An 11,523-nucleotide genomic window follows, 5' to 3' on the forward strand; every position below is an offset into this window, starting at 1 on the left:
TGTAACTTTTTAATAAAATATATATTTTTTAATTTTTCTAGTACTTTTATTTTTAGGGTTTGTTTGGGTGAGTTTCTAAAAAAATATCTTTTTTCGAGTTATTTTCTTTTAAAAGATCTTATGAAAAAGTAAGTAATTTTATGTTTAGGTATCTCATGCAAAAAGATCTTTTTATTTATCAATTAGTGCTTGTTTGAATGCCATTATCTTGATAAAACTTTTTTCAATGAAAAAAAGATTTTTTTTTTTTTAGTGTGTTAGACAAATTTCTAGTAGTAAAAGTAAAAGTACTAGAAAAATCAGAAAAACATCTTTTTTGAGAAGCTGTAATTTACATCTTTTTTTCTTAAAAAAAGATGTTTTTCATGTAATAAATAAACAAAAAAGTACTTTTATATTTGTTACGATGGGTAACTGGAGATTGATGGGCTAGATGGCGTTGGTTGGCCCAAACGTGTGAAGGAGGAGGCTTTCAAATGGGTCTGCAACTCGGGGACCCCGTCTGACTTGTGCTCGAGAAAGAATGGGGGGTGGTACCTGCAAAGACACTCCAATGCCTAAGTTAGCAAGGGTGTGAGCAGGTCTAGAGAGTATTGGGACTTAGAGATATCTGAGGGGTGTCAGTGTATTTATAGTGGTGAACCAATAACCACCGTTGGAGTAGTACCACCTTTTTAGGGTGTTAACCGTCCCATTATCTTAGGGAGGTTAGGATATGGCTCTTGGAAGTGGTTAGAGAGATTCTAGGGGCAGTTACTCATTTGAATGAGTGTTTATCCGCCAGCTAACCCTCGTGCCCGACTTCTTTAGAACAAGTCGTGGTGAGTACCGACTTCATAGGACGAAGATTGGTACTGGTGAGGCCCAACCCTTTGGATTAGGTCTTTTGCTTGATCCTGGGCCTTCATTATTGGGCCAGGGTATGAACAGTTTCCCTACTCGAGCCCAATTTTCTTTTCAAGATTTGGGTTCGAGTATTCTACTCGGGGTCGTAGCCGACTTGTAGGAGGACCGACGTGATGGTCTGAAACCGACGTGACTTTTCGTAGCCTTTTGGTTCTGATAGTTACGTCTAATCAAGCGTCGTGTCCGTTAGGGATGTGCGTAGGGATTGATGGTTTTGGTAACGGTGCATTCTCATTAATGACTGCTCCGCTTTTACCATTGTGCCCCTAACGTACTTATAAATACTTTCCTTCTCTCTCATTGTTTTGTTTCTGCGATTTTTCAAATCTCCTCTTCATTGGTTCGTGCTGCACTCTTGTGTTCCGAAGATTTTCGCTTCTTCCAACCTTCATTTTCAGATAAAGGTTAGCTTTTTCTTCTTCTGTAACATGCCTTATATTTGCATGCTTTTATTTTGTAGATAGATAGGTTGGTTTGTAGACTTTAGTTCCGTATTCCCTCCCTTTAGAGACCGTGTTTTTTATTTTCCTTTTCTTTTCCCTTGTAGGTTTTTTGTCACCCTTTTTAAGAAAAGAAATGGCTTCCGTAGATGTTCTTTCTCAGTGGGTTGATGTCACGGTCCTAGGGGAGGAACCCTTGGTCGATACTGAGTTTATCACCCACCTTCGTACTCGCCACAGAATTTGTACTTCTGAGGAGGACGAGCCGAAGTATGAGTTGGTAGTCCCGGGTCCAGAAGACCGAGTTTGTTTTGGGAGGGGCGACGAGGAGGCCCCTCATTTTTTCTTTATGTATGAATGTATGATCACCCGTTTGGGTGTTTTTCTTCCTTTTTCAAATTTTGAGATGTCTGTTTTGTACCACTGTCGAGTTGCCCCTACCCAGCTTCACCCCAACTCTTGGGGTTTTTTGAAAATTTATCAATTTATTAGCCAGGCTTTGGAGTTCCCGACCTCCTTGAGGATTTTTTTCTATCTTTTCTATATGACCAAACCCTTTAGTGGGCTAAACAATAAGCAACAGTGGGTGTCTTTCCGAGTCATACAAGGTCGGAGAGTTTTCACCCTTTTTGATGAATCTTTCCATGACTTCAAAAATTATTTTTTCAAAGTGCAAGCTGTAGAGGGTCACCACCCCCTTTTTCTGGATGATAATTCTTCTCCCCGCTTTCATTTATACTGGCTGGAGGCCTCCCCCTGTGAGAAATATGGTCTGGACGACCTGGATGAGGTAGATGGAGCCATTGTGGGGTTCCTCCGAGAAGCGTAGGGGAGGGCCCCATATTTGGACACTAAAAAGTTTCTCCAGGGGTCTCCGACCTTTGTCCAGGCACAGCTAGGTAGCTCTCATTTGTTTGTTAGATTTCCAACTTGTCTGATTAACTTTTCCGACTTGTCTTAATCTATTATCTATTGTTTTTTCAGAGATGGCGAAGACAAATGCTCAGGAGTCTTATCAGAGAGTCCAGGAGGCCAGAGCAAGGTCCCGCGCCAGGACTGGTGGCGCCAGGGCGGTTATCTCTCCTCCTCCTCCTCCTCGGAACGTTGGGACTCCTTCCCAGGCCATTGTGATATCTTCTTCGGTTTCCTCTCAGCCGCCCCCCTCCGCCCGACCTTCTCCTGAGCCAGAGAAGAAGAAGCGCAAGACCTTAGAGTCTGGCTCTTCCGAGGTTAAGGCGGATGCTCTTGCATTCGTCTGAAAGAACATCTACCCCCATGTTCGCATAAGCATGGATGATGTTTCTGTTCGGAGCCACCTTACCACTCTGGTTGAGGAGAGTCTCAAGGCGGCGGAGGTTTGCGGCAAACTCTTAGATATTTTTGAGAAGGTTCCCCTCAGCTCTTTGGGAATGACCTCGAGGGTCGAAGAGCTGGAAGGGAGGCTTCTTATGTTTCAAGAGTATGAGAGGGAGTTGAAGGAGGAAGTCGCCAAGTTGAAGGAGGAGAGAGATAACCTCCGGGAAAAGGAGAGGAAGTTACAAGCCCGATGCAACATGGAGATGGACTTAAGGAAAACAGCGCAGGCCAGCTATCAAAGTTTATTTGAAGATCTTGTGTCTGTGAAGAATGATCTGCTGAATTCTCGGAAGGCCTATACCGAGTTGGAGGACTCTATTGCTGATGGGGCCGAGGAGGCTTGGAGGATTTTTAAGGAGCAAGTCGGAGTCATTGCTCCTGACTTGGATCTTTCTCCTTTGGATCCTGACAAAGTCGTTATCGACGGTGCCATAGTGGATCCTCCTGCCCCCGTAATCGTTTTCGAGTCAGAATTGAAGACTCGGGGGCAGAGGATCATTGAGTCCCCTCCTCGCCCTAAGGACGCTCCGAGCTCTTCTATCGTTCCTCCGACTTCCTCTTCATCTCCTATGGATGCCTCTCTTCCTGGTCTTGGTGGCGCTCTTCCTGGCTCTGGTGGTGGTGATCCGTCTACTCCTCTTCCAAAAAAGTAATTTTGTTGGCTATTTGGAGGCCCGGCCTGTGGGTCCCCTCTCTTTTTTAGACTCTTTATTTTGTGTTGGCGGTGATGTTTTGAACAATTTTTTGGCCTTTTAAGGCCATAAACAAAACACTTTATAATACCCTTTTTAATAAGGGTTTAAATATTTAAATAACTACCCTTTTTTGGATAAGGGTTTAAGTTATCTTTATGCGTGCATGCTTTTTCTGGTTTCGGAAGTTCCCTTAGTCTTTTCTGAAAACTCTTGACTTGTCTGTCTTTTTAAACCTTTCTGTTTTCAAGGATTTTTAGGACAGTTTTTAAGCTTTTCTTGGGTTTTTCGATCTCTTTTGTTATTCCTAGTACTCAATTTTGATTTATTGAGTTTTCATGACTTAGGCTACTTTCGTGATTCATTTTCGTTTTACTCGGTTTTCCATTTCGACTTATGAGTCGGAATGTTTCCGAGTTCCTCATGATCAACTTCTATAACCTCTTTACACCGACTTGTACCTCGTCGTTTTATCCTGACGACCATCTAGGTCGGTTCATGGGATTTTCACGTTTTGTCGAGCTTAAGTCGGCGCGTTTCGTCGAAAGAAAGAGAAAAAAAAAGGAATTTAAGAGATATTTGTAAGATGAAAATGATCTTTATTAATTAGGGAGATACTTTATTGCTACTAAGGGTTTTTGACAGCTTATTTCCCTTAACCCCTACTATGATGCCTTGTTAAAAACCCTTCTCCAGAAAAAACCCTTTGATTTCGGGAAAAAATCATGAAGTTGGGAAAAGAGTACATCAGGGAGTAGAGTTCGCTTTTAACTGTAGTACCTTTTCATATTACAAGCATGCCATAACCTTGGTAACTCGGTGCTGTTCAGGTCGGTCACTTTATAATAGCCTTTTCCTAAGACCTCATTGATTTTGTATGGTCCCTTCCAATTTACAGCGAGCTTTCCTTCTCCTGATTTGTTGACTCCAATGTCGTTTCTGATCAAGACCAAGTTATTCGGGGCAAATGTTCTTCGAATGACTTTTTTGTTGTACCTTGTAGTCATCCTTTGTTTCAGCGCTGCTTCTCTTATCTGGGCTTGTTCTCGTACTTCGGGAAGTAGGTCGAGCTCTTCTTTGTGCCCCTGCATGTTTCCGATCTCGTCATGGAGAATTACCCTTGGGCTTTGTTCATTGATTTCTATTGGTATCATGGCTTCTATCCCATAAACTAGTCGGAAGGGTGTTTCTCCAGTGGCGGATTGGGGGGTCGTCCTGTAAGCCCATAGCACTTGTAGGAGCTCTTCAGCCCAGGCTCCTTTTGTAACTTGTAACCTTTTCTTTAGCCCTGCCAGTATGACTTTATTGGCTGCCTCGGCTTGCCCATTGGCTTGCGGGTGCTCCACCGAGGTAAACTGGTGTTTGATTTTCATACTGGTTACTAGGCTTCTGAAGGTAGAATCGGTGAATTGGGTTCCATTGTCTGTACTAATGGAATAAGGTATCCCATATCTTGTGATGATATTTTTGTAGAGGAACCTCCGACTTCTTTGAGCAGTGATGGTGGCCAATGGTTCTGCTTTTATCCACTTTGTGAAGTAATCTATTCCCACGATCAGGTATTTGACTTGTCCTAGTGCTTGGGGAAAAGGACCTAACAAATCCATTCCCCATTTTGCAAAGGGCCATGGAGAAGTGATACTGATGAGCTCATCTGGGGGTGCCACGTGGAAATTTGCATGCATCTGACATGGTTGGCACTTTTTCACAAATTCTGTGGCCTCTTTCTGCAAGGTCGGCCAGTAGAATCCAGCTTGGATCACTTTCCTGGCTAGTGACCTTGCTCCGAGATGATTTCTGCAGATTCCACTGTGGACTTCCTCCCCTCCTAGGGGCGGTTCTTCTTGCTCGTCACGGGAGTTCCGGACTTTGAGGGAGGATTCTAACTTTAAGAATTTTCTTTCTAACTCTTTTCGTCGTTCCATCTCCTCTTTTAGGTTCTTTTCGGTCTCCTTTTGTCGCTCCCGTTCTTGTTCTAACTGTTCCAGGCGACTGTGGACTAATCCCATGAGTTCAGTTGCATGGGATGGTCCCTCTTTCTCTGATTCGCGCCCTTCTGAAGAGTTTACCTTCGGATTTTTTACTCTGGAGGTACCTTCCCTGTGTTGATCATTAGTTCCCTGGTGGAGGGTCAAGTCTGCATCATTGTTACCTGTGTTCAGATTCTCTTGTTCAGAATCTGACTCCACATGACCCTCTTCGGGGGATCTGTCCGCCATCACTGGTTGATCTCTCGGGTCCCCGACAACGGCGCCAATGTTACGATGGGTAACCGGAGATTGATGGGCTAGATGGCGTTGGTTGGCCTAAACGTGTGAAGGAGGAGGCTTTCAAATGGGTCTGCAACTCGGGGACCCCCGTCCGACTTGTGCTCGAGAAAGAATGGGGGGTGGTACCTGCAAAGACACTCCGATGCCTAAGTTAGCAAGGGTATGAGCAGGTCTAGAGAGTATTGTGACTTAGAGATACCTGAGGGGTGTCAGTGTATTTATAATGGTGAACCAATAACCACCGTTGGAGTAGTGCCACCTTTTTAGGGTGTTAACCGTCCCATTATCTTAGGGAGGTTAGGATGTGGCTCTTGGAAGTGGTTAGAGAGATTCTAGGGGCAGTTACTCATTTGAATGAGTGTTTATCCGCCAGCTAACCCTCGTGCCCGACTTCTTTAGAACAAGTCGTGGTGAGTACCGACTTCATAGGACGAAGATTGGTACTGTTGAGGCCCAACCCTTTGGATTAGGTCTTTTGCTTGATCCTGGGCCTTCATTATTGGGCCAGGGTATGAACAATATTGTTATACCCAAACATAATTGATAAATAAAAAAATCTTTTTGCATGAGATACCCAAACATAAAATTACTTTTACTTTTCTATAAGATCTTTTAAAAAAAATAACTCAAAAAAAGATCTTTTCGTAGAAGCTCACCCAAACAAACTCTATGTTTAGGTATAACAATATAAAAATATTTTTCTGTTTATTTACTACATGAAAAACATTTTTTTTTAAAAAAAATCTTTTAAAAAATTATGTTAATTACAACTTCTCATAAAAGATGTTTTTTTATTTTTCTAATACTTTTACTTTTACTACTTGAAATTTGCCAAATACATTAAAAAATAATAAAAAAGATGAAAAAAATATTTTTTATCAAAATAACAATGCTCAAACAAGCACTTACTATTAAACATTTGCTAAACACACTAGAAAATTAAAAAAAAAAAAACTTTTTCTATGAATTTAATAACGGTCAAACAAGCACTTTATCCTCACATTCAACATGAATAATTTTAAAATTTTGGATCAACTGTCTCATCTATTAAGGTGCCTACAAGTAATGAAGCGTCTCATTTTCCAAACCATTCGATGATTAAGAATCATGTAGAGATATGTTGCATCAGAATAAATTATCCTTTGACAGAGTTTACAAGGGTCAAACTTTAAATATCAGAAGATACATGTATATAAGGAAGATCCTGTAAAATTGCTGTCACACAGCTAGTTTTATTTCCTTGGGATCAATCCAGTAACATTAAAACTTGAGCTCTACTGTTACAGCTTTTACAAGAAATAGATTAACTAAGATTCAGTTGATGTGGTTGCATCGTCTTTGTGCTTGATCATACCAGAATCCACAAGAATGGGAACCTCTGCTGCAAGCCATGGGGCAAGGCCTAAGCAAAGTGCATGAGCTATGCCAAATCTGGGGCTGCAAAAGGTAGTCAAAAATAAAAAGAATATAACCATTTAGAATTCAGCATAACACGAGACCTCAGAATTCAGTATAACAGCGAGAGGTGCTCAAGCAAAATCTTCTATGAAAAACGAACTCAATTCATCAACAAAAATAGGTCATTTATATGGAGATTATGCAGGTTTTGATCTTTGCTATGCCACTATGAACAAAGAATGTAATTGCATTCCCAGGCAGAACAGGAAACATTTCAAATCACCAATCTTGAGATTGAAATAGAAAGCTCTACTCAATAATCTGCTTGTCACAAATCAAGCAATCTTATTGTGCCCAAGCACTATAAATTCTGGATATTCAAGGTATTATTGCAGGGTGGATAAGATAATTAAGGACCACCGGGTATTCAGATCAAGGGTCTACTACTTTACTTTGGTGAATTGTACTGTGACCAGTTCAGGCAGTAAGCACAATCTGTTTCCATCTATTTTCTACAAAAGTACAAAATAATAGGGGTTTGTAGCGGAGGGAGTGGCAAGGAGTGGCCTGGCTAGATTTAAATGAACAATGTGCCGTTAAAGAAATTACCCTTCATTGTCATTCTATTACAGGTCACTCCCTCCCATTACTATGAAATCTTTCAAACATGGCCTAAAGTTGAAAGGAAAAAAACCACTTCAGCTATGTCACTCAATTCCTATGCGGTAAATCTTAAAAAATTTTCATATAACTCAGCATTTCGTAACCATGTGTATCTATCTTTTCTGCAACAGGTAGCTAATCTAGTGCGAAACCTATTCTTTCGCAATCCATAGGAGCATCAACAAACAACAAGGGAACAGTACCTAGTTTCCTTTCCAGTAACGAAAATCCATGCACAAACCGCCACATGCAGGGACACGGCCATACAACCATAGCCGCCATTATGCACAGGAAATAACAGTATCCCGTGGCAACAACCAAGTCTTTCTTTCCAAATTTAGTGAGCTCAAAAACATGAAATATAAAAAAAAAAAAAAAAAAAAACCATTGTATCTAAAAAACAAGCATCCACATTGGTACGGGGCCAATTTCCCATCATTTTTTTGGGTCAGAACAACAGAGGCATACAACCCCAAACCACCATTATGCTTATGCACATGAAATAACAGCACCAATAATGGATCTCCTCCTCACTATCAATTTTTACATATAAGGTCAAGAGCGATCCTTCACCATACACAATCCATATACACTCAATTTCCAATAACCAAAGTTTTCCGCACTTGTAGCCATTGTAGCCACACCATAAATCATTGCTATAAACAAATCCACTCCAACATTCACTCTCTCTTTTTTTCCTAATAGTTTCTTCTACATGTATACATTCCCAAAATAATAAATAAACAAAAAAAAGTACCAGTTTTTGGCCCAAAGTGGCTTGAAGTGCACAGTCAAGCAAATCTTTCCACCTCTATACATCTGCAAGAAAAATAAATAAATAAATAAATAAATAAATAAACACAAATCCCTAAATTCCCAAAAGAATTAAAATAATTAAGAGAGAAAAGAAAGAACACCTTCTGTGTCTTGCCGTCCAATTGAGGAAGCTCGAGCTCGGGGGCGGTGGAAGGGTAAGTGACGGGAATGTCGAATTGGAGGTCGAACTCGTACTTGAGGAGGTTGTGGACGTACCAGCACTTGCCGGTCCACCGTGTACCCTCGGGGTTTGCGGCGGAGATCCGGAACCAGTCGTTGTCGTTGGACTTGTTCATCTGAGTGTATGCAATCAGAGCCTTGTACTCTTCCTTCAGCCTCTGCGTCCATGCGGCGCCGTCGCGTGGCCCCGCCTTTGTTCCTAGCAGAGGGATCTTCGTCAGCGTCGACTTCGTGTTCGGGTCCCAACCTTCCATTCTCTCTCTTCCTTCTTAGCTTCAAAACCTCCTTCTCCTCCTGATTTGCGCTTCTTCTGCGTGCTAAAACGTTTGATACGTGATGTGATTCTATGCTTTGCTTTTTCCATTTTATATTTTTTGATCTTCCAAATCCCAAAAATATTCGGTTTCATCTTTTTGGAAAGAAATTTTAAAGAGTAATTACCAAATCAATCCTTAAGATTTTAAAATAAGACTTTTTAATTTTTAAAAAAATTAATATACAAATTAATTTTAAAATTTTATTTTGGTAGATAAATTAATTTTTAATTTATTTTTTAGTAAAATAATTATCCAAATTAATCATTAAAAATTTTAAAAGTAGATATTTTAGTCTCCAAAAAATTAATATATAAATCAATTTTCAACGTTTTTTTTCGTTAGACATAACACCCTTTTATCTTAAAATAAAATTATTATTATTATTATTAATTAATTACACAATAATATTGTACTATATTTTTTTAATAAAAATAATGATAAATTTATTTATTAATCACTCAATAATAATAATAATCAATAAAATTATTAGAAATTATTCTACAAAAAATTCAAAGTTAAAATCATTTGATATTTTTGTATTTAATATAATCAAAAGATGTCCTATATAAAAAAAATATGTTTGTATTAAAAAACATGTTTTAAAAAAATATTTTAATTTAGATTTATATTAAATATATATTTTTTTAATACAAACATATTTTTTAAAATATGATATTTTTTATTATATTAAATACAAAAATATCAAATAATTTTAACATTGAATTTCTTGTAAAATAATCTCTGATAATTTTATTGATTATTATTATTATTATTATTATTGACTTTATATATATATATATATATATATATATAAATCTAATGAATAAATTTATTATTTTTATTGTCCAAAAAATACAAAAATTATAGTATAATATTATTATGCAATTAATAATAATACTAATTATTATTTTATTTTATTTTATTTTATTTTTAGACGGATGACTGTTATGTTTAACGGAGAGAAACGTTGGGGATTGATTTGTAAATTAATTTTTTGGGATTAAAATGTCCATTTTTAAAATTTTGGAACTGATTTGAATAATTACTCAACCAAAAAATGAATAGCGGACTGATTTGTCTGCCAGAGTAAAATCTTAGAGATTGATCTATATATTAATTTTTTAGAGAGACTAAAATATCCAATTTTAAAATTTTTAGGGAATGATTTAAGTAATTACTCAATTTTAAATGAGAGAATAATTAATTAAGGTTCATAAAACCGAATTAGTCATCCAATAATTTTAGTTATTAGTTTATTAATTTAATTAATTCAATTATAGTTCAACTAAAATAATTATTTTATAATAAAATAATAAATAAAATATAATTATAATTTATTATAAATTTTAAAATATTATTTAAATTAAAAATACTACATTTAAATTAAACACACTAAAACGGATATCAATAAATATATATATATATATATATATATATATATATATATATATATATATATATATATATATATATATATATATACACAACGCTTCTGGTGCAACAACAAGCACCAGTTTGAATTGAGACGTAAGTGATAGATCGAATATATATATATATATATATATATATATATATATATATATATATATAATTCATGATATTATATATTATATGTTATAGAATAATAATTAATGAATTTGTTTAGTTATATCTTAATTTCTAAGTTTTTAAATTAAAAAGATAAGTATATTCTATTTTTTATTTTTAATATATATTTAGTTTAAATTAAATCTATAATATTAATATTTTAAAAATAAATATAATTTATTATCTAACCAAAATATAAATTATTAATATTTATTGATTTAACAATATAAATATAAAAAAAATTAAGAACATAAAAATAAAAGCACAAAGATTCTTTGGCAAACAAAACACTAGTCCATATAGGTACCTACTAAAACAGGCATATTTAAAGACCAAATTTTAACACTGTCCAAAATTAAAAAAAAAAAAGTAAACCTTGACCAAAAAGCAACAAAAAAAGCAAATTCTAAGTTCAGTAAATTGGACTACTCATAGAGAACAGATCCTCTCTAGGAAAAAAAAAAAAATAAAATTGCACTACTTATATATAGGAAATGGATTTTTTCTGGTGGAAACAAAAGTGGAAAAAAAAATTGATACGGTCTAATATTTAATCTGAACCTTTAATAAAATCAACAGTCCTAATTATAATTATTATTATGACTATCTCTTCTCAAATTCTATAAACTTTTTTTTCTCTTCGATTCCACATTCCACTCGTCTCATTCTCTTCCGTAGCAGTAACAATAAGAAAAAAGTTTTCTTCCTCGTTTTTTTTTTTCTGCTTCAGTAACTCTATGGGACAACCACAGTTGTTGATGGCGAATAGAAATTTCGCATCAAAATCAAAGGGTCAAAATCTGAAGGCTCCATCTCCTGAAGTGTGGTTGCATAACACAATGAGCAAGAAGAGAAAGTTGTTGAGGCCTAAAGTAGAATCCAAGGTTGGAATGTACGT

At 36.7% G+C, this 11,523-nt stretch overlaps 1 protein-coding gene across 1 annotated transcript; it reads right to left on the reverse strand.

Annotated features, from left to right (window-relative positions):
• Positions 1-6,742: 6,742 nt before the first annotated feature.
• Positions 6,743-9,054, reverse strand: LOC130943725 (ubiquitin-fold modifier-conjugating enzyme 1). Its single transcript, XM_057871726.1, has 3 exons — positions 8,643-9,054; positions 8,483-8,544; positions 6,743-7,101 (listed from the first exon to the last, which is right to left on the reverse strand). The coding sequence occupies exons 1-3, from the start codon at positions 8,973-8,975 to the stop codon at positions 6,972-6,974; spliced, it is 525 nt and encodes a 174-aa protein (XP_057727709.1). The 5' UTR covers positions 8,976-9,054; the 3' UTR covers positions 6,743-6,971.
• Between the last annotated feature and the right edge of the window lie 2,469 nt (positions 9,055-11,523).

The sequence above is a fragment of the Arachis stenosperma genome, chromosome 8 (genome assembly GCF_014773155.1).
Source record: "Arachis stenosperma cultivar V10309 chromosome 8, arast.V10309.gnm1.PFL2, whole genome shotgun sequence".
Classification (NCBI taxonomy): Eukaryota; Viridiplantae; Streptophyta; class Magnoliopsida; order Fabales; family Fabaceae; genus Arachis; species Arachis stenosperma.